This window comes from Rhamphochromis sp. 'chilingali' (assembly GCF_963969265.1).
Source record: "Rhamphochromis sp. 'chilingali' genome assembly, chromosome: 18".
Taxonomy (NCBI): domain Eukaryota; kingdom Metazoa; phylum Chordata; class Actinopteri; order Cichliformes; family Cichlidae; genus Rhamphochromis; species Rhamphochromis sp. 'chilingali'.
The window spans coordinates 6,286,216-6,310,536 of record NC_137945.1 but is presented as its reverse complement, the minus strand read 5'-3'; the positions used below and the strand labels follow the sequence as shown (position 1 = coordinate 6,310,536).

The 24,321-nt window shown below is 39.4% G+C and overlaps 1 protein-coding gene across 9 annotated transcripts in view; it reads right to left on the bottom strand.

The window, feature by feature from the left end:
- The window catches only part of LOC308385446 (uncharacterized protein), a 538,971-nt gene that overhangs the window by 78,165 nt on the left and 436,485 nt on the right, over positions 1–24,321 (bottom strand). For 3 of the 9 annotated variants that reach the window (XM_080864346.1, XM_080864344.1, XM_080864345.1), the window contains exon 2: positions 17,185–17,290. In XM_080864346.1, the coding sequence (XP_080720472.1) occupies positions 17,185–17,202 (18 nt within the window). In that variant the 5' untranslated portion in view covers positions 17,203–17,290. The other 6 variants (XM_080864341.1, XM_080864340.1, XM_080864349.1 and 3 more) reach the window with 6 other exon arrangements.

The window sequence follows — 24,321 nt, the reverse complement described above, 5'->3', positions numbered from 1 at the left end:
GTGTTGATATTGGACACAAAGAGAAAAGTTCCTGTAATGTAAAAGTTAAAAGTAGAATTTTAAAATGGAACCTAAATCTGATTAGTAGCCAGTGCACCGACTTTAAAACGGGTCATATGAGCTCCCTTGTTCGAGTGGGTCAGTAGCCTCGCTGTTAGTTTTGAACAACCTGTAGACGAGCTAGCCCTTTCTTGTTTAGACAAGTAAACAGGCTGTTACAGTAGTCAAGTCTTGTAGAGACAAAAGCATGTATTATCTCGAGTTCACTTGTTGACACGATGGATCTAAGTTTAGAAATGTTCCTCAAATGAAAAAAGCAGGTTCTTACTATCTGATTTAAATGTCCCTCCAAAGAAAAAGCTTCATCGAAAATAACACCCAGGTTTCTAAGGTTATGTTTCTGTGAGGAACCTAATTCACCCAGTCGCCGTTTAATATCAGGCACTGTCTGGTGCAATAATCAAAGTTTCTGCCGGGTTTATTTGTAAGCAATTATTGTTCAACCATTGTTTAATGTTGGTTAAACAGTCAATCAGATTGGAGAGCTTATGAGCTTCAGCAGGCTTAAAAGAATAATATAGCTGAATATTGTCAGCAAAAAGATGATAAGATACTTCAGGAAACTGCTGTATTATCTGGCTTAAAGGAAAATTGTATATTAAAAACAGAATAGGTCCCAGTACAGAGCCCTGAGAAACTCCACACAACAACTCTATAGATTCCGACGTGATCTGGTTTGCAGACACACTAAAACTCCTTTCAGATATATCAAAAGAAAACCAGTGTAGAACAGAGCAGACATCCCAACCAGGTCTCTGTCTGTTTATCAGGATGGTATGGTTGACTGTATCAAAGGCTGAGGTAAGGTCTAGAAAGACTAGGACTGTGTATTCTCCGGAGTTTGCTGACATCATAATATCATTAGTAACTTTCAGTAGTGCTGTCTCAGTGGAATGCAATTTATGGCACCGACATTGAAAACGGTCATTGAAGTTATATTTCTCCAAGTATGCTGTGAGGTGGACAGCTACTCAAGGAGTTTTGACATGAATGGGAGTTTGGAGATTGAATTTTAAAGTAGTGTTGGATCCAGGTTGGGTTTTTTGAGCCTTGGTTCCACAATGGCATGTTTAAAAAAGCTGGGGAACACCCCAGTCTGAAGAGAAACAGTAAAAAGGTTCCCAACCCAAGGATCAATGGTGTCAAAAGCATTGATGAAGAGCTTAGTGGGGACAATGTCTTAGGGGCTTGTAGGTGGCTTCATTTTGTCCACCAGGGCTGCTATCTCAATATATATTTTGCAGTTGTAAAAGTTGACCAGGAGTACAAAGGGAGTGCCTGACTCGGAGAACAAGAAAGCTTTGGGGAGATTTCAGCATTGATTTCTTTAATCTTGTCAACAAAAAATCGGAGGAGTTTACTACTATCTACTTTAGAGTGTACATCTATGGAGGAGATCAAATACTTATTTTCCACCCTGATTTACGAATAAGTTCTTTACAAATCCTACCATGTGGATTCATGGATTTTTTTTTCACATTCTGTCTCTCACAGTTGAAGTGTACCTCTGGTGCAAATTACCAGAGGTGTGGACTCGAGTCACATGACTTGGACTCGAGTCAGACTCGAGTCATTAATTTTATGACTTTAGACTTGACTTGAAAAAATGTTATAAGACTTGTGACTTGACTTGGACTTTTACACCAATGACTTGGGACTTGAATTGGACTTGAACCGGTTTACTTGAAAAGACTTGATATTTTACCCCAAATATAAAATTTAACATGCATATTATATAGAGATTGAAAATGTGACGTCATTCACGGGTAGAACCGCAAAGGATTCTGGGAACTCGTGGCAAGCGGTACTAGCGCACGCAGGCTTTCAATTAAAATCAGTTATACAGCGATAAAAAGAAACACAAAAATGTCAAGAAGCCGTTGTATTATTAACTACAATAGCCGGTCGCATGACAGCCACGAGAAGCCGACGGGTAAAGAGATCGGTTGTTATCGGATTACGTCGTTGAAGAGAAATTGTTCGAGCCATGTTTCCGAAGTGACAAACAGGCGACGGATGGTCTGGATTGCAGCCATTCAAAGATCAAATATAACGTCCCAGAACACTCCAGCTCACAGGTTAGTCTGCTCCAAGCTTTTACACGAAGGTCAGTGTTTTTTAGTAGTTAATGCGTCATTTTCATAACATAATTGGTGATATAGGTTACAAGCAAGTCTGGCGCTGAACAGAAATTGTCGCGCTATGCTCCTTTATTTATTGTGCATAATTAGTGAATTGTCCTGACACAATATTGCGTTTCGCTTCTGTTATTATGGTACATTGACAAAAACATATGCTTTTATTCACAGGATAAAACAGGTTTTTTGTATCACTAATTGTCCAGTATGATTACAGCATACAATATTGTTGTCACTGCTACATTTCTGTGATGCTACCAGAAATTATTTCCACTACTAATTAATTACCGTTGAGCTCAAAGGTCCTATTAATAAACGGTTAAGGAATGTATATTTATGACGACGATTTGTGAGACTGGTAAACTTATGATACGTACGATGGTCTTTCGTTCGACACGGTGCGTTTCAAGGTCCTACACCCATCTGTCGGTAAACTGTACCTGGGCTTGTTGCAGTGACCGGAAGTTAAAAACTTCATGAGTGTGTGCACTCACTCCAAGAACCGTATGATTATAAATATGCATATAAATATGCTAAGATGAGATAGCTGACTTCATCTAACTAGCAAATGTTGTCCAGGCTATGTTGGTGATACAGTTTTTTTTTAATGTGTATGATATTTTTGTCATGCGATTTTAAAGCCGGTCCTACAACCGCATCCAAGAATAACATGCAGCTTATCTCAGAACTGTCGGTGAAAATTATTCTTGGAGCTAGGTTTAATTGAGCTGCATTTTAAAGAGGTGCAATTTCACAATTTGTGTATATTTTCTAAGTTCACTATTTTGTCATGTGTTGAGAAAAACACAGATTTTAAAATTACATGGTCTAATATTTACATTTAGCATAACTGCAACATTATTTTTTCGTTTTTTTTTTTTTTAAAGACTCGAAAGGACTTGAAATTCAAAGTTTCAGACTTGTGACTTGACTCGGACTTTTACACCAGTGACTTGAGACTCGACTCTGACTTGCCTGACATTACTTGAGACTTGACTTGAGACTTGAGGATAAAGACTTGAGACTTACTTGAGACTTGCAAAACAATGACTTGGTCCCACCTCTGCAAATTACTGACCTCTGTCATCATTTTAGGTGGGGGAACTTGCACAATCGGTGGCTGACTAAATACTTTTTTGCCCCACTGTAGCTAAAGGATCCTGTCTGTCCCGCAATATATGCTGAATTCTGAAAACTCTCCTTATCAATCTTGCACCTTCCGCAATGGGTGGCTCGCGTACAAACGGACAGGACATGGCTGCGACAGACTTCCCAAATCCACCTTCGCTTTTATAGCCGTGGTCTCTCATCTTGCTTACATGAAGTAATTTACTATTACTACTCTAAAATATGAATTACATCTGGAATAATCCAATACATGAAATAGAATGATTAATGGTATATTTCCCTTTTTTTAGGAAATGACCTGTATGTATCTGTATGAAATCAATAAAAGGATCAAGTACTGCATTATCTTTAGTTACATTGATAACATTTATTTATGGAAAAACAGTGGTAAAATATCGCTGTTGCTTTCGTATAAATGAAGCGGACATACCTGAGTGGCCGCGATCTAATCCTGTTTACATAAAGTAAGCCTGCTCCCGAGCAGGTTTACGCTTACGGATCTGTTGCTATGACAGCAAGTCCCGGATGAGCTTCGGGGAACCGAACGATCCAAGATCACGCGAAATCGTCAACAATCAAATCCAGCTAACTTACTTAGCGAGGTACGAAGAACGGACCCCTGACCCTTATGAAGACTGAAAAGACAAACAAAGTAAGTACGAACAAATGACTTAATCTGTAACATAATAAAATGTAAAGAAACATGTAACTGAGTATTTAGCTTAATTTGCAGAATGTTTGATTTGCCGGCAACTAGTGATGGCCAAATGAAGCTTTCTGAAGCACTGAAGCTTGTATTGAAAAACGGTTCATTACTCGAAGCTTTTCAACACAGTCCTCTCTGGTGACATCTGGTGGCCAAAAATATGAAGAGCAGCTTGAATCCACAAAATAAAACCAACTGCTTCATTATGACTGCCCACTCACTCTACAGAGTGGAATTTTGTCTGATATTGGACCACCACTGTGTTGCTTTAAACATGTATTTTTGAGGGTGAAAAAAATGTTGTTTATTTCTTTAATACATAATTTTGACCAGTAAACTTTCCTTGTTTAAGTATGCACCGTGGTTTGGTCTTTCTTTGCTTGTGACTTCTTGATGTTGGTACATACAATAATTGAAAAATACCACGCTACATATAATGTACATATAATAATGTACAACACATTATGGAGTATGTTTCTGCTGTGAGGTCCAGCCTCCTTGTACTTATGCAATTAATCGCCGGACAGGCATATTTATAAATAATATTATATTAGGGACATTTTCCTATACATATTTTTGACCTGGGGGTAGAATTGATTGTGAACTGGAAAAGGAAAATGCTTATGAACTTGCAAATTAAAAACATGATTCATTTAAAGTAGCCCTTTTTCATTTTTATTTAAGAAGAGAATTTGTTCTAGTGTGCGATGGCCAAACTTGTTCCTTTTTGTGGAGATAATTTCTCCTGCATTAAGGAAAATCCCATTACGTGGCACAGAGGAGGCTGGAGTGCAGAGAAACTGGTAGAGATGCAGTTATACAGTCTACCTGGGCCCCACCAACTATCAGCTAAAGAGAATAAATTAATTAAATTGCTGCACATTTTGCAGACTAACATTTTAAGATTAATTAAAAAAAAAAAGATATATATTTTTATAACATTAAATGTAAAGAGTCAAATGGAAGTTTTTCTAAAGTTATTTAATGATATTTATATTATGAAAATCAGATTTTTGACATTTTAAGTTTTTCCCGTTTTCAGATAAAATAAACACGCACAAAACAAAAGCAAACAGCCAGAACACAAAGCTGGAAAACCCACCCGATCGACCAAAATCAACTCAAAATACTCCCACACAACAGAACCTCCTCTATTCCTCACTGGCTCCAAATCTCTCAGTAGAAATATCAGTGGTTCGCTATCTGTCACCATCAAAACACTCCACAAATCCCGCAAATGATTCACTTCCTTATAAACCAGGGAATCAGACACCGAAGAGGTTAGGTTCTAAATGAAGCTTCGGACGTCACTGATCACGTGACTCTGGCCAAACGAATCAAGCTTCGACACAGTGCTTCTGAAGCAGTGTGTCGATTTTTGTGACACACGCACCGGAGCGTCAGCTTCAAGCGGGCCATCACTACCGGCAACTGAACGCTTACACACACAAACCTGGGATAGTGTGTGAAGAAATGTTACTTAACGAATAGCAAATCATAGCAAATAAATAGAAACAGTATAATGTGAAAAAAAAAGTAAACACATATGGGACAAATGGAGACCATTGCAACTCATCCACTTTGTCACACAGTAACAGTATAACTGTAACACATTTGCAATTTAGATCCAATATTTATGAGAGAAATAAGTGAATTAAAAATATCAGACCTCATGCCAGATTTAATTGATAGAGATATATGCATGTTATTATATTATGTATCCCAGATAATTGTTTTTCATCTAGCCATGGGACACCCACCCCTTCCTCCCAAGTTAACTGCAGCCAAAGCGAGCTAGTGGGGGTATTTAGACACTCACAACCAGTGGGGTAAAAAGAGCAACCAAGAAACTGGCAGCCTGCACGGCCACCGATGTGCTGGAAGAGCTAGAAGCTCTACCCATGGAGAAACTCTTGGAGAACCTTGCTAGCCTTGTTTTCAGATCCCTTTAAAGTTTATAAAGGGCCTAATCATTTTCATTAAAATGTTTTATTACATAAATGTTACTGTTTTATTTCATTTTGATTTATGCTCCCACTACACTGCACATCTACAAACAACAATGCCATGGACTGTCAGTTGCTTTTACATGCTGTGAACATGAGTAGGTTTGATCAGAGTTTCAATTATAAAAGAAAAGGAAAAGACAAACTGAGCAAAAAGAAGCAAAGAAGGGGAAAAAAAGACCAACTTCTTCCCAACTGACAAGAAAAATACTCGTCATATTTTCATAATAAAAGATCAGGCTCCCCATTTATGACAGCTTGGACCATTAATGTATGTTACATTGATGCTTGTTTTAGTATGCTACTGTACAGTTATGGTCAACATCTCTATTTAAATATAATTAATATACAAAATACAATAAAATTTATACATGAATTATTCATTATTTTTTACTACTGATAAAATCCATGTATACTAATAAAAGTTATACATGAGTAAAAGCATTATTAATAATGATTAATAATAATAATAATTCTAATGCCAACATGATGACTGTTCATAGCTCCTGCTTTGAAATACTGAACTTTAAAATTGTCTTACCAAAAATAAAGTATTTATTCTCAATGATCCCAACTAAACCACCACAAGATTGGTTCAGATCTCTAGATTCATGTATGTCCAAATTCCTTTGGAAAAATAAATCCCTATGTATAAGCTTAAAAACACTACAAAAGACCAAGGATAAAGGAGGATTAGAACTACCTAACTTTCAGCACTACTTCTTAGCCAACAGGCTTCAGTTTATCTCAGGATGGCTAAAACATACCCTCTTAGATGATCCTTGGATAGATGTAGAACAAGCACTTTGCAATAATCTAGAGATTTCAGATCTACCATTTATCAGCTCAAACATCCAATGACATGCTTCAAAAGCATGTTTATTGTATTGCTCTCATTTTCTTCTGCTTGTTTTCTTTTTTCTTTCTCAACAGCTGATCCAGGTGATTGATATATGTATTTTTTTGTCTGCTTATTTACTTGGTTTTTGTTTTGTTGCCCTTTATCCCCGTCGCTCTTCTCTGCTGTTATTTTTCCCTCCTCCTTTCTCCCTTTTCTTTTCCTCATTCAAGTCTGTCCCATATCTAGCAAGTGAACATAAAAAAATAAATAAAATAAACAATAAAAGGTGAATCAAATAGACCATTACGGCAAGGCTGGGATGGTCAATTTGGTAAAGTAAATCCGTTGGGCATCTTTCCTTGCCTTTAGACAATAATTCTGATGGCAAAAGAACCAAACAGACAAAAAAAAAGAAGAAAAAAAAAAGAGTGTGGCTGGTAAGGATGAAAACACATACAGAGCGTAAACTGTCTTTGTTAGTAACAAACGTCAGGAAAGAAAAGACAAAACACACAAACACTCATGATATTCATGAATAATTAGAACGCATCTAAACATTCTGGTCGCGGATTTTTACAGTCTTATTTGCACTCGGTCATCTTCATAATCATCCTGATCAATACATGACAGGGGAGGTCCTGAGGTAGGCGGGGCTCTCTGGTGATGTCAGCATGAAAGGCAGGACCAGCGTCAGCCACATGTTGGTGAAGCATCACAGTACACTGGTGTGGTTTCCTTTCCAGATGTTTGACATTTGACACTTCAACGTTGAGGCGAACAAGAAGACACAGTGTTGGGTGAGGTTACTGCAGGGTTTCTAACTGACCAAAAGCAGAAGCACACAGACCAACAGGGATCAGATGCTGAGTGTTAGAGGAACAAGCTCATCTGTGCTGATCACTGAATGCTGCTGTGTTCTTTTGTTGAAGTTGGCTGGTGGGACAGTCTAATAGTGATATCCTGCCCATCTGAGGAACAGTTTTAAAAAACACATGCAATACTTTGTTTGTATTACAGTCAAAGTTTATGTTAATTTTTGTCCTTTAAAAGTGTTGCTGTACTATAAAGTACTATAATTTGGGCTAAAATGGCTCAGATAGTCTCTCTCTCTCTCTCAGAGTATCTCCTTTGAAAGTGGAGACTTTTATCCACTGATCCACATCACTTTACCTGGATGTTTTCTTTGAAGCTGGATGAAGACTCCTCTCCCTCAATCCTGTTGCAGCTTTGTGGTCCAGTTGGCCTCTGAGGTCACAGTCAACATTTTAATTTTAAAGTTAATTTTTGTCCTTTAAAAGTGTTGCTGTACTATAAAGTACTATAAAGAGTTAGGAGTTCGCCTTGTAATCGGAAGGTTGCCGGTTCGAGCCCCGCCTTGGACAGTCTCGGTTGTTGTGTCCTTGGGCAAGACACTTCACCTGTTGCCTACTGGTGGTGGTCAGAGGGCCCGGTGGCGCCAGTGTCCGGCAGCCTCGCCTTTGTCAGTGCGCCCCAGGGTGGCTGTGGCTACAATGTAGCTGCCATCACCAGTGTGCGAATGTGTGTGTGAATGGGTGGATGACTGGATATGTAAAGCGCTTTGGGGTCCTTGGGGACTAGTAAAGCGCTATATAAATACAGGCCATTTACAGGCCAGGCCATAATTTGAGGCTAAAATGGCTCAGATAGTCTCTCTCTCAGAGTATCTCCTTTGAATGTGGAGACTTTTATCCACTGATCCACGTCACTTTACCTAGATGTTTTCTTTGAAGCTGGATGAAGACTTCTCTCCCTCAATCCTGTTGCAGCTTTGTGGTCCAGTTGGCCTCTGAGGTCACAGTCAACATCTGTAGCAGAAGAGGAGAAATAAAAATCCAGGTTACCAAAACTGGGACCTTTTCCAAAATAGAGCGTAACTGGAATTTTTCAGCCTTACAGGCAGATAGTCGTCTAAAGCTGCAGCTTTTTCTTTTTAGCTTTTTCCAATCTCTGCTCTCTGCTTTCTCTGTGAACATGTCTGCTTTCTTGGCATGGGTCTGTCTGCTGTTGGTGAAGAGACTAAATCCACATACTCGCTACTAAGATCTCCTCAAGTGGTCTTAACCAGATAACAGTTTAAGAGTAAATGTCATCCTGAGAGTTTCACCTTGGGCAGATGCTGTCTTGCTAACATGCAATCATGAGCATTAATCTATGAGGTGAAAAAGAGATTTTAAAAACTCCAGCCACAAGTTTTATTTCATCTGTGTTTTGGTCAGAGTCCCGTCAGACCTCCAGAATGGTGTCAGAGTGTTTTCTATTCACCTTCCACGTGATGAGCACAGGCCTCAGGTCCAGACCTCCACGGGCACTATAGCCTCTTTGGAGCTAATAGGTGAAAGCAGGTTTTGTTGGGACAGGAACTGAAGAGGAAACTGACAAGGAAGGCAAGGATCTTCTTCAGCTCCTCCGAGCCCGAGCCGGGACCTCTTTGCGTAGGCCAGCATTGGTCAGGTAGCCCTCCAACGTCGCTGGATGGCCGACAGTGGAAAACCTAGAGGAGTAGGAGAGAAAAAGCAGCTTGGAGCATGTCTTTATACTGTTTAGTTTTTAGAGCCACAGACTTTCTTTTAATCTCATTGTTCAGGATCTATGATTGATTATGTATTTATTGTATTCCTCCATGACTGTGTGACAGAAAGTGGAAAAAAAAAACAGCTTTACCTTTGTTGATATGCTTGTAATTTTAATATTGATTAAATTGCCCATGAAATAATAGAAAGCTCATATATGAAAATGTTTTTTTAAAAAGAAAGTTCATCTGAATACAAAGGAGTACACTCACCTTCTGGTGATGGAGTTGTAGCGAGTGCTGGTGAACATCCAGGCCTCCTCGTAGAACTGATCACTGATTGGATCCAAAACATCGATGGAGGATCTGTGTAAGCGCTGAGGATCGTGCTGATGGACAGAACAGAAGGAGAGTGAGACAAGTGAAGATATACTAAACAATACTGTGAAATGAACTGACCCACACAGAGTTTGATTCAGAGGTGATTGACACATTATTTGACCACAAGCAATCTTTTCTGGTTTGACGCCGTCTTTGTAGCCAGAAACCAGCTCTCTCCTCGGCTTCCTCCACTACACGCTTCCCCCACGCCAGTCTCCTCAGTCACTATAAAGGGGAGAGTCATGAGTTCCATCACCCTCACCTGTGCCGTCCAACGTCCCGCCACCAGCCTCCACTGCAGCAGGCCAGAGACCACACCCCTGCCACAATAAGTAAAAGTATATCCTTGCTGTACCCTTAATGCTAAATATGCTAAATTAACCGCTCCCCTTGCCCCTTTGGGATTATTCTTATGTCACTGGGATGTTGACCTTCAAATTAGAGAGGTGGGCAGACATAATTCGTGTATGAATTTTAAAGTAACAGGTAATAAAGAGAGTGTAGCAAATGTAGTCAGGTTTATTACTCTATATCACACATGAGTGCCCGAGGGAGGCGGGGCTGACTGGGGAGAAACAGGGAACATAGAGACAGGGGTGACTCGACATGAAATGATGAAACGTGGGACACGGGAACAGAAACTAAACACAGGCTAAGAAGAACACTGAGGCAGGGAGAACTAAGATTACTGAGAGCCTGATAAATAAGAATAACAAAAACCAAGAAAAACAATAGTCAAAGAATATTAAACGAAAAACACAAAGCATTGGGCCAGGACCCACTACTGTGACATTTATATGTGATAAAAACATTAAAAACTGGACAATCTGCTCAAATGTTGAAATCTTTCTACGTATACTTTAGGTTCAGCTCTCCATCCTGGCATTTGGTTAAGCATGATTCAAAAATTTTATTTTTAAATTGTTTTATTTTGTTTAACTGGTTTTAATTATTAGTTACTTTTTGTGAAAATTTGTTGCGACATTTAAAAATACATCATTTATTTTCAAAAAGGAAATTTAAAAAAGTATTTTTCAAACTTATTTGATTTAGAGGATCATATTTGACCAACGTAAATTTTTTCATTTCATATAAAATGACTGAAACAGTGAACTAAATATCTGAAATCTTTCCTTGCTTAAAAGTTATAATCCTACTTAAGTTATAGTGCAAACGCTTAAGCAACAAATATACTTAATGCTCATTAATTAATATTTCACTTTAATGTTGCAACTACGCACTCACTTCTGTCTTTAAACAAAATATTTTCCAGTTACAGAAATCATGAAATCCAAACTAAAGTGTTACTGTTGCTATATGCATTTTATATAAATAATCAATGATGGTGCTGACATGAAGGAAGAGAAAGTTACACGTTGCATCCTTTGAGTTTGTCTCCGTGCCTTTGGGCGATTTTCAGAAGGACAGATGTTTCTGTTCTATTCTTGAATTAATTTTTTCAAACACAAACACTATTTTAAAGCTTTTAAAGAGTAAAATATTAATGATAATTATAATAACAGTAATAAAAACAAAAGCTCTCAGATCCATCAAACCAAGCAGCAGAAAGAACAATAACAGAAGAGAAAACTTTAACCTTGTAGACTTCATTATGTTCCAGCTGCTCTACAGACGCTGTGACCTCGAACTTAAGCAGGTCGTAAAGTATGTGCAGCTCAATAACTTCATAATTACACCCTGTGGTATTTAGGCAGCAGAACAACTAAGAATAACAACTACAAATAATGTTTTTAGGTTTTCTTTGTACTGCAAGGTTCAGTACAGGCGAACCAAACCAAGAGCAAATATTATGTCTCATTTACACCCGAGCACGAAGAGCCTTCAAAATTTATCAAATTGAATCATCTTTGTTTAGATGCAAGAAGAATCATATAGAAATGAAAAAGTATAAATATAAATCCAGAGCAAAGATATCTTCTAAATCAGCGTTGCACATGTGCAGCTGCTGGGATTCACTTAAGCATTCGGCTCGTCGCTGTTGCAGATTTTTCTCTCGCTGTTCTGGCTCACAGCGCTGCAAGCACAAAAATAAATATCCCCAAAGGTGTGAAAGGGAGCTAATTAGTAAGAGTATTGTTACTCTCCCCAGGAGTAGTCCAGCAGTAGAAATCAGTCCAATAACAAGGTGTGTAACATCTAGCAGGGTGACAGAAAAACCCAGGGTAACTTCCAAGGACCTCAACGTCTCTCTCACATTGCGTTTTTTAAACATGTTTCCATTTGTCACTTCAGTCTTTACTCTGAAATACAGGAAGAGAAATCATGGCTGAAACAACTTCTCATGAAACCAGGGGTGTGGTCCAACAGTCAGTTTGGTGAGGAAGGTTCCTAACTGAGAGAAGTGACCCAGAAGTATCTGTGTAGCAGCCACAATGAATCAAGATCATGAGCTTTATTAACTGATCAAAGTCTCTTCTTTCATCTTCTGTATCATTCAGTTTGCATTGGTAATGCCCATTATTGTAATGCTTTGTTAAGATGAGCAAAACTTTATTTTACTTTGGGTTAGCTGGGATAAGTGATGGATGGAGGGAATTTTACTTCAGCCACAGAAATCCTAAACAGGAAGGAGGAGCAGAGTTACAGTGGATCACTATCCAGCAGGGAAACAAGATTTATTTCAATTTCTTGGCCATGAGTGAGATTTACTAAGTGGGCAAATTAGGGTGATGACACCGTTCCAGAGTGATCTATTAATAGTGCACCAATTTACATTCAGAGATGCACGCAGCCAGTTCATTTCAGTATTAAACGGCTTTCTACCAACAGTAGCACAAAAACAGCAGATTCAATCATGGAGACACTGAATCTGCTAAACTAATTAAAACATTGTAAGTTCAGGTCTTCAGTTTACGTTTCTTTGTGAAAACAGCACAGCAAAGGAGATATAAGGGATAAATCTTCTGACCAAACCTGCTGGGACTGTGTGAGGTCCTGAGGCTAAGAGTAAGGATTTATCCACAGTAGAGCTGCGTTCTTACAAACCATCCCACTGTGTAAACCTGACATCTGTGGAACAGCTGAGCTGTATGATGTGTACAAGGACACAAAACATTATTTACCATCAGATCCCGAGCCCTCCATGTGTTAATCAAGACACTGCTGCTGTGCTACATCCATAAATAATGAATAAATTAGGAGCTGAAGCTAAAAGGACAGTTTATTTGTACCATCTTCATGTCAACACATTCAAGAACATCACAGATGAAGAAACATTAAAAACTTCCACACTACATAAAGCAAGAAAAATAGTTTTTCTTGCTTTATGTAGAAAAACAGAAACATCAAACACCTCCAAGACTCTCTTTGAAAGAACTAAAAACCTTTATTCTCATGGTCCAATCATGAGTGAACTCCCCGATGAAGCCTTGTGTGCTAAAACATGTCAGAGTTTAAAGGTTAAACATGAGTTTCCAAAACGTTTTGCTGGAGAACAATGAACTATTTGACTGAGTTTCAATTATTTACAGACGAGCAAAAGCAGGACAGAGAAAAAAGGACAAAACTGACTCAGTAAAACGACAGAAAATAAGATCCCATGTAAATCTGTATTATGTAGAAGTTCAGCCCAGCAACCAGTTCAGTTCAACACAAGTTTAAATGATTCTATCTGAACTCTGTGGAGCCTGATCTCAAGCTTTTTGAGTCTGACACTGAAACCAGAGGATCTTTCTGTCTCTTCAGATTCACTGTGATGGGAGTGATTTCAGCCCTGAGTGATCACGCTGATGTTTGCACAGAGCAGACAATGAGGTGAATGTTTGGGCACATTGGTAACAGTGAAACAGTTTATTAGTAACGTGGGATCGTTTGTGTTCGGAGTATGAACTGAGATTCCTGAAGCTCTTGTCACACTGGTCACAGCTGTAGTTTCCTTCCATGTGTGTACGTTCATGATTGTTACGACTACATGAATCTGAGAAGCTTTTGTCACAGTGTCTGCACTTGTATGGTTTCTCTCCTGTGTGGACTCGTTTGTGTCTTTTAAGCTTACATGCAGTGGTGAAGGATGACCCACACTGATCACAGAGGTGCTTTTTAACCCCACTGTGAATCAGTTCATGCCGTTTTAAGTCACCTGATGTGGTGAAGCTTCTCCCACATTCTTTGCAGTATTTCAGTTTGTCTCCAGTGTGTCTACGTTGATGTCTTTTTAAGCTCCTTTCATGGCTGAAAGTTTTTCCACAGACGTCACAACGAAAGTCTTTCCCACCACCACAGTGATGACAGGGTTGAGAACTGGATCCATCTGTGTCGCTCTGCTTCTAAACAAAGACACAAAGACAGTGTACGTCAGTCCTTCAACATTTTTATCCTGAACGTCGCCTGAAATAAAGAGCATCTCTGCAGACGTCCAATTACATTTGACTGTTTCAGTTAACACACTCAGTTTACTGGGCTGCAATAACTACAATACTACCACCATAATACTACAGTAATACTAAAATCATAACTGACATGAAAATCTGAATAATCACTCAGAGCTGCTTTTCCATGCAGTAGAATTGCTAACATGCTAACACAGTTTAATGAGCAGAGTTGTTCCAAACAGTCAGGCTAAAATGACAAGATAACAATATAAAAACATACCTCACAGTAACTGCACTTGTTGAGTCTCTTTCTGGTGTGGATCTGTTGGTGTTGTCTCAGGTAATGTGGAGCTTTAAAAGTCTTCTCACACAGGTCACATTTATAAGGTCGTCCCTCAGTGTGGGTAAACATGTGTTGTTTTAACTGTGTGTCTGTAGCAAAGTATTTGCCACACTGTTCACAGCAGTACACATCATGTCTGGTGTGAATGCGTAGGTGTATATTTCGGCTTCCTCTCTGGCTGAAAGTTTTTCCACAGATGTCACAGCTGTACGCCTTAATTCCAGAGTGGGTAACTAGATGACTCTGTAAGCTGCTACTGCGAGTAAAAGCTCTGCCACACTGATCACAGCTGTACGCTTTAACTCCACTGTGGATGAGTTGGTGTGTTTTTAGGGAACGCTTCAAGGAAAAAGACTTTCCACACAACTCACAGCTGAACGGTCTCTCTCCAGTGTGAATGACCTGATGCTGTTTTAGTTTATCCTTCCTAGCAAACTCCTTCCCACACTCGTCACAGCTGTATGCCTTAATTCCAGAGTGGGTAAGTAGATGATTCTGTAAGTTCCAACTGTGAGTAAAAGCTCTGCCACACTGATCACAGCTGTACGCTTTAACTCCAGTGTGGATGACCTGATGGTGTTTTAGATTAGCCTTCAAAGTAAAACCCTTCCCACACTCGTCACAGGTGTGTTTTTTCTCTCCCTTTCTTCTGTGAGGTTTGTCGGCCTCCTGAGAGCGCTGACTTCTGGCTCCATGTTGGTCCTGCAGTGACAGAGATACAAACAGAGGCAGTGAGTGAAATGCAGTCGTGGAACAAACTCAACCTTCAAACTCCCTCCATTAACACTAGTTTTAAACCTGAAGGTGGAGTGTGGCACCAAACACCTTAAAGGTCTCTTATCCCCACCTGCTGGTAGTTCTAACACATTACATCCAACCTGCTGTTAAAAATAATTCATGACTGTTCAAACACTAAAATCATGCCCATCTCTCCTGATTGGACACACACACTTTTATATTACTTTATAATTTATATTATTTTGTTGTTTCTAATACATATTTCTATATTTTGTATAGATTTATACATAATTATTCAGTGATAATAAATCCTATGTTTGTTTATTTGTTTATTCAAAAAGAACCCCATTAGCTTCCACAACAGATGTTGCTCGTCTTCCGTCAAATACAATCACATAAAATATTATACAATAAAGTGGATTCAAGATATCCACATAATTTGGCTCTTACATCCACAATGAGGTTTCACAATTGTTAAAATATAAGCAATCAATAATAATAATAATAATAATAATAATAATAACAACATTGAGGCACATTACACAAATTTCAAAAACAAATCATCTCTTACAATATTTACAACAACTAAAAGTTCTGTAAATCGGCTTTTACGTGTTCGTTGAAGTTTTGAATAGTTGCTAATAATTCTCTAATTTTATAAGGCAATTTATTCCACTTAAAAGTTGCTCTAAATATAACAGTTTTACAAAAAGTTACTTTTAACCCGATGATTTACTAAATTGCAGTTTGTTGAAAACTGTGTAATATGATTATGTATTTCATCTGGATACAGCAGCTGAGCAGAAATAAATGTGGTGTGTTTAACAGAATTGCTTTCTTTATAAATACAAGTAAGCCATAGAATATTTTAGTCTGTACAGGAAGCCAAGAAAGTTGATTATGCATTTTATCAATATTATTATAGTATGAACATCTTAATACTAATCTGGACGCCTTATTCTGGACTAACTGAAGTCTGTTAAGATCTGTCTTATTAGCTGCTGACCAAATGATTGAACAATACTCCAGATGAGACATTACTAGTGCATTAATGACATCTTTCATAATTGAAGAAGTGATACACAAAGAGCATTTCATAGCCATAGCTATGCCTTGTCCCATTTTCTTAATAACAGTTGATGTGCTGAGACCATGAAAGGTGGTGATTTATGGTAACTTCTTATGAGCACCTGCAATCGTTCTGGTGCTGTGACATAAAAACAAACGCTGACCCGAGACTCTGGCACACAGTTTTGCCTCTTTTGATCATTTTAATGTGTGATTAGTGCACAATCAGGGTGCCTTTCATGTAGGACTAGGCTATATCATACCGTTGACGGTAATACCGGTATAATGTTGGGCAACGATAAGAAAATGAAATATCACGATAGAATATGGGTAAAACGCGCATGCGCAGTGCTTTTGTTTTCATACGCACATGGAGGAAAAAACATGGCGGTGACGGAGAATGAGAAGGGTGAAAGCGGATCGTTGAATGAAACAGATGAACCAAATCAAATTCAAATTCAAATTTTATTTGTCACGTACACAGTACGATATGTAGTGAAATGCTTGGACAACTGCTCGTGACCTAAAGAAAACAAAAAAGGAAAAGGCTATGAATAAGATAGGAAATAAATATGAAAAATTAAAAAGGGTAAATTTAACTAGGAAGGAATAAAATATAAATTAAGGTTAAAAATGAAATAACTGTACAACACAAATTAGAATCAGAATTGGTTTGTAAAAATGCTGCAACTTCAGTGGTGTGGAACTGGTTTAGCTTTCGTACGTCAGATACACAACAAACACTATTTGTGGTAGGACATGCTAGCAGGCCGTTGTTATTACCGTGTTTTTTGTGGAGTTGTAAAGTATTTTGTCTCGCGTCAATTATATCATCAGCTACATCGTTATCGCAAATTTTCAAATGTATATCGTGATAAATATTTTTGGTCATATCGCCCTGTTCTGTCTGTCACCTTCTGTGTTGAGCTCATTGTTTCCTCTGTAGTGGCTGAGCTGAGTTCAAGTAGCTGAAAATGTTCCTCTGCTGCTCCGTCAGACTCTTCTCCTCCTGCTGATCAGCTGGGACACAAAACAGATCTTTGTTAGGCTCCACACTGCACTGAAGAGTCAAAGGGTCTCATATGTTCATCTCACAAGTAAAAGAACACATTTTTGCTTCCCGAGGTGGGAAACTTGTTGGAAACAAACACAAAAGGCTTGAGCACTGATACCTGGCATTGCTGGCATTGAAAGATGCAATGCCAGCAATGAGGATTGTCAAGACTAAAACAATCATTAAGCAAAGACAACTAATCCCCACCACGATTTTTTGATACGGGCAACCGCCCGTATCAAAAACCGCTACTGCGTGTCACAAGTTAATCTGGCTGTAGGCTATGGTACTTGGCCAGAGGTTGCGCTGGTTGACTCGACTCCATTTGAGTGCACACAAAGTAAATTGCACACTTTAGCTGTGCAGCGAAAATGAAAATCGCCCGTATCAAAAACCGCTACTGCCTATACTACTGTGCTGTGATGTCGCTCGTAAAGGTGAAACGTTTGAGAACCACTGCTACAGAACAATGGAGATTTCCGTTATATGGTAACACCCTCAACTCACGTGACGCCCAGAATTGTACAATACTGATGCTCGAGAGCGCGCGTGTGATGCAAGTATGTGTAGAGTGTTGAGCGCGTGATCAGTGGTGAGAAAAACAACTCACGAAACTTGACCTTTCTTTACTCGTGGCTCACTTGCACTTCTAATCTATTCGTTTGCACACTTACACACACCCAGCTGCTGTTTCCTGTTTTGCTACACTCTGGAGAGCCTCGCCTTTAACGGTCTCCTCTCACAGAGAGCAACAGAAAACTTCGAAAAACTCGAGATTGACTGAACTCAGTTCAAAGTTACCTTGACACTTACCTTTAGATGTGAGAGGTAGCGATGGTCCGCTTGAAGCTGACGCTCCGGTGCGTGTGTGAAAAAGATCAACATACTGCTTCAGAAGCACTTTGTCGAGGCTTGATTCGTTTGGCCAGAGTCACGTGATTAGTGACGTCTGAAGCTTCATTTAGAATGTACTTTTTTAAAATTGAACTTTATTGAAACACAATAAGTATACAACATACAAACACATGAAGTTTACAAAAGAACAGAACATGAACATACAAAATCAGGGGTAAAAAATTATCTCATCAGTATGCGCAAAAATCAACATATATATATTGTTCTGAGAGCCTTTTTGTTGGTTGAGTCTGATATTGATTGTATGTACTGTTAGGTATTTTAGTACCATGGTAGCATTTACTGGATATTGTTTTATAGTGACATTATGCAGGAAAACTCTGTCATTCAATAAGGCCCCTTTGTTTTAGTTATTTTTCTCTTTGACCCAAGAATTGATGTGTGAGAATCACAGGCTGGTACAAGGTTGAAATACCACAGAGATCACTCCCTCAGCTACATTAGTTTCTTAATCTTTTAGACGCCTGTTGAAGGCCAAATGGTTTGTTTCAGATTTCACTAATGAAAGAACTCTTCGTTTTGTGCCTTGAAAATATGTCGCTGAGATAATCACAATTGTAGCTGAACTAATAAACTACACAAAGGATGCTTCTTCACCCAAGGGCAGGAAGACGCTCCCTTATCTTGGTCTGTACTGGTTTAAACTGATAATCTGCTGTCTCATGAATTTTACCCTCTATATAAACTGTTGTACTTGTGAATAAAGTTGAGTCAATTTGGGAAGACAATCTAAAGCAGTCTCTGTTTTCTTGTTCTCCCAAGCTGCTCCCGAGCTCGTACTAACACGCTGAATGGCATGCTTGAATATTGCTTGAGAATATATTTGACTGTGTTACAGACTAAGGGACATTCTCTGCTGATAGGTGAAGGTACATTCTCTGCTGATAGACGTCCACGCCTCGAAGGAAGTCGATCCACGGATTAGGCCTTGGAAACCGTTTCCTTCATGTACTATTCCATATCCTTCTAAAAAGGCAGAAATATGGTGATTTATTAATAAACTTACATTTATGGATAAAAAATTAGCCAAAAGTATTAACAAATTTATTATAAAAAAACATTTATCATTCTTCCTGGTGAACTTAAAGAAACAGAATAAAACATTTCCCCATCATTAAGAAAACTCCCTTAAAATATGGACAATAACAAAACTGTTAAATTCTTCCAGAATCTCTGTGTAGAGGAACAGTACCAAAAAAGATGTGCCACAGTTTCTAGATGATCCCCACAGAAAGTTCAATTAGTATTTATGTGTCTTTTAAATGTTACCATATAGTGACTGGCTGGGTAACATTTATGAAGAATTTTACATGAGATTTCCTTCACCTTGTTTGCAATTAGATATTTATGGGATCATCCAGACTGTCTTCCAGGTGATATCTGGAACATGTTGGTTCCAGTAAGATATTATATATATGGGAGAGACACGTTATCTTCTTGGAATAAACTACGTATTCTCTTATTGCTGTTACCAAGTTCCTGTGAAAAGCAGATTTTTCCCACTGCTGACTCAGCTGGATCAGGGAGAGTGACTGAGGTAGATATTGACCTGTCAGTGTTTTTATATAACATTAAAGTACCTGAGGGTATGGCACCAAGCACCATTGAGAATTCCCAAACACTTACGGGAAAATTATAAAATGTAAGGAATTCATTGTAAGTAAGTCGTACTCCCTCTTTATTAACCAGCTGAGCCACCAATAGGATCCCATTTTGGACCTAAGTTTCCAGGAAAAGTGATTTATTTTTAAATAAAATATCTCTCTTGTTCCAGATGAGGTGGACGTCACAACAATGTGATTGGTCACTGGCAATGTTGAACCTGGTACAACATTTATTATGATGATGTGGGAACAACACCGACATGAGGATATCAGATCATTCCAGGATGAAGGTCAAAGGGAAAGTCCCCGGGACGCTTCCGGTTATGTTTCCATCCGGCGTAGTCATCTGACCGGTCCGTGCTATATCGCCCCTCTTGACCCGGAGTGGTATAACGTTTTGTAGGAAAGTTGGATCGATTCTCTCTCTCCCTCTCTTTCTCACTCTTACAAAAATAATAAATTCTCGGGGGGGGGGGGGTTTCTCATACATTTATGGTACCCGACGGAGGAAACATTGACCGGGATTGAACCGACGGTCGTCTGACTCCTTCTTGATGTGCGTAAAACAAGGCCATTTTCTTTTAGGGTTTCTGTCTATTTTCTGTTAATGGGAAAACCTGTTGTAAAAAGTAGCTACACAGGGAGTGCAGAATTATTAGGCAAGTTGTATTTTTGAGGAATAATTTTATTATTGAACAACAACCATGTTCTCAATGAACCCAAAAAACTCATTAATATCAAAGCTGAATGTTTTTGGAAGTAGTTTTTAGTTTGTTTTTAGTTTTAGCTATTTTAGGGGGATATCTGTGTGTGCAGGTGACTATTACTGTGCATAATTATTAGGCAAATTAACAGAAAACAAATATATACCCATTTCAATTATTTATTTTTACCAGTGAAACCAATATAACATCTCCACATTCACAAATATACATTTCTGACATTCAAAAACAAAACAAAAACAAATCAGCGACCAATATAGCCACCTTTCTTTGCAAGGACACTCAAAAGCCTGCCATCCATGGATTCTGTCAGTGTTTTGATCTGTTCACCATCAACATTGCGTGCAGCAGCAACCACAGCCTCCCAGACACTGTTCAGAGAGGTGTACTGTTTTCCCTCCTTGTAAATCTCACATTTGATGATGGACCACAGGTTCTCAATGGGGTTCAGATCAGGTGAACAAGGAGGCCCTGTCATTAGTTTTTCTTCTTTTATACCCTTTCTTGCCAGCCACGCTGTGGAGTACTTGGATGCGTGTGCTGGAGCATTGTCCTGCATTGTCATGTTTTTCTTGAAGGATGCAGACTTCTTCCTGTACCACTGCTTGAAGAAGGTGTCTTCCAGAAACTGGCAGTAGGACTGGGAGTTGAGCTTGACTCCATCCTCAACCCGAAAAGGCCCCACAAGCTCATCTTTGATGATACCAGCCCAAACCAGTACTCCACCTCCACCTTGCTGGCGTCTGAGTCGGACTGGAGCTCTCTGCCCTTTACCAATCCAGCCACGGGCCCATCCATCTGGCCCATCAAGACTCACTCTCATTTCATCAGTCCATAAAACCTTAGAAAAATCAGTCTTGAGATATTTCTTGGCCCAGTCTTGACGTTTCAGCTTGTGTGTCTTGTTCAGTGGTGGTCGTCTTTCAGCCTTTCTTACCTTGGCCATGTCTCTGAGAATTGCACACCTTGTGCTTTTGGGCACTCCAGTGATGTTGCAGCTCTGAAATATGGCCAAACTGGTGGCAAGTGGCATCTTGGCAGCTGCACGCTTGACTTTTCTCAGTTCATGGGCAGTTATTTTGCGCCTTGGTTTTTCCACACGCTTCTTGCGACCCTGTTGACTATTTTGAATGATTGTTCGATGATCACGCTTCAGAAGCTTTGCAATTTTGAGACTGCTGCATCCCTCTGCAAGATGTCTCACTATTTTTGACTTTTCTGAGGAAGGAAAGGATGTTGCCTAATAATTATGCACACCTGATATAGGGTGTTAATGTCATTAGACCACACCCCTTCTCATTACAGCGATGCACATCACCTAATATGCTTAATTGGTAGTAGGCTTTCAAGCCTATACAGCTTGGAGTAAGACAACATGCATGAAGAGGATGATGTGGACAAAATACTCATTTTCCTAATAATTCTGCACTCCCTGTAGGGACAGCAAGTAGGCCTGCAGAGCGAGAGCGGAGTGCTCTAATAGGGTGATATGGTACTACAAGGTCATTAAGATAAGATGGGGCCTGATTATTTAAGACCTTGTATGTGAGGAGCAGGATTTTGAATTCAATTCTGGATTTAACAGGAAGCCAATGAAGGGAAGCCAAAACAGGAGAAATATGCTCTGTCTTTCTAGTCCCTGTCAGTACTCTTGCTGCAGCATTTTGGATTAGCTGAAGGCTTTTCAGTGAGTTTTTAGGACATCCTGATAATAATGAATTACAGTAGTCCAGCCTGGAAGTAATAAATGCATGAACTAGTTTTTCAGCATCACTCTGAGACAGGATATTTCTAATTTTAGAGATGTTGCGCAAATGGAAGAAGGCAGTCTTATATGTTTATTTAATATGTGCATTGAAGGATATATCCTGGTCAAAAATGACTTCAAGGTTCCTCACAGCATTACTGGAGGCCAAGGTAATGCCATCCAGAGTAAGAATCTGGTTAGATAACATATTTCTAAGACTTTCAGGGCCGAGTACAATAACCTCAGTTTTATCTGAATTAAGAAGCAGAAAGTTAGCGGCCATCCAGGTCTTTATGTCTTTAAGACATTCCTGCAGTTTAACTAATTGGTGTGTGTTATCTGGCTTCATGGACAGATAGAGCTGCGTGTCATCTGCATAGCAGTGAAAATTTATGCTATGTCTTCTAATGATGCTGCCTAAGGGAAGCATGTATAATGTAAATTGAATTGGTCCTAGCACTGAACCCTGTGGAACTCTATAATTGACCTTAGTGGGTGAAGAGGACTCTCCATTTACATGTACAAATTGGAGTCTATTAGATAGATATGATACAAACCACTGCAGCACAGTACCTGTAATACCTACAGCATGTTCTAATCGCTCTAATACGATATTATGGTCAACAGTATCGAACGCAGCACTAAGGTCTAACAGGACAAGCACAGAGATGAGTCCTCTGTCAGAGGCCATAAGAAGATAATTTGTAACCTTCACTAAAGCTGTTTCTGTGCTGTGATGAGCTCTGAAACCTGACTGAAACTCTTCAAATAAGCCATTCCTCTGCAGATGATCTGTTAGCTGTTTGACAACTACTCTTTCAAGGATTTTTGATATGAAAGGAAGGTTGGAGATTGGCCTATAATTAGCTAAGACAGATGCTTTTTGAGTAAAGGTTTAACTACAGCCACCTTGTAGGCCTGTGGTACATAGCCGATTATTAGAGATAGGTTGATCATATTTAAGACTCAAGAATTAATTAATGGCAGGACGTCTTTGAGCAGTTTTGTAGGAATGGGGTATAAAAGACACGTTGATGAGATGATGAGAGATGATGATGAGATAGCCTTTATTTGTCAGTTGCAGGTCTTTTGCCCACAACCGAGATGACAGACCTTGCCGACCGTACATACAATACACAAACATCACATTGGGGAGACAGGTCAGGCTAGGTAGCGAGGAACAAACATTGAAATGTGTAACACAAAAGGATAATACAGGAATGCACAGATATCAACACACCATAGCACAATAAACACAGACAAGCAACATGGGAAAGAGTTCCAGTGTGTACATCTGATCTGGGACCGCTGCAATCTTTCGATTGCGCCTCCAACTGACAAGATGTCCACATCAGAGGGGAGGTAAGCGTTGGAGGTGGCGTTGGATCCGGGGTAGGGAGGGTGATGCGTCGGTGAGTGCTTATCAGTATCAGTATATGTATGTGTGTGCGTGTGCGTGTCCATAGTTCAGCTGAGACAGTGTCCTTCGCCCTGCCAGGCTAAGTAAACAGTCTTCCAGCCAACCCTGGTGGCCTTGCATGGAATGGGAAGGAACAGACTAAACACAGTCGTTATCAGGGTGTTCAGCTCCGGCCTTGCAGCTGGCGCCGAGAGGGTATCCGCATGAAGTAATGGTATTTTTTACTTTAGTGCGAACAGCTCATATGAATTTCAAAGCAGTTCTACAGTCCAACACTGGTCTCTCACTCTCCCGTTGGAGAGCCGCGAGCTTCGCCATACTTGCGTTCTGTGATGTTGTCATTTCTTGTGCTCAAGGAGCCAATTTCTGAGAACTCACAGCAGTGTGCCTCCCCGAGATGTAATCCAATTTTGCGCCCAGAGATGTTATTCCGAGCTAGCCCTTCCAAGATGTATCCAGTTTGCAGTCAGAGATCTTATTCTGAGTATTCACAGCAGCCGTAGCCTCTCCAAGATCTTATCCGTGCTGACTCAATGAGCCCATTTTGAGAAACTCACGCCTCTCCCATCGTTCCAATCCCAGTGGGCAG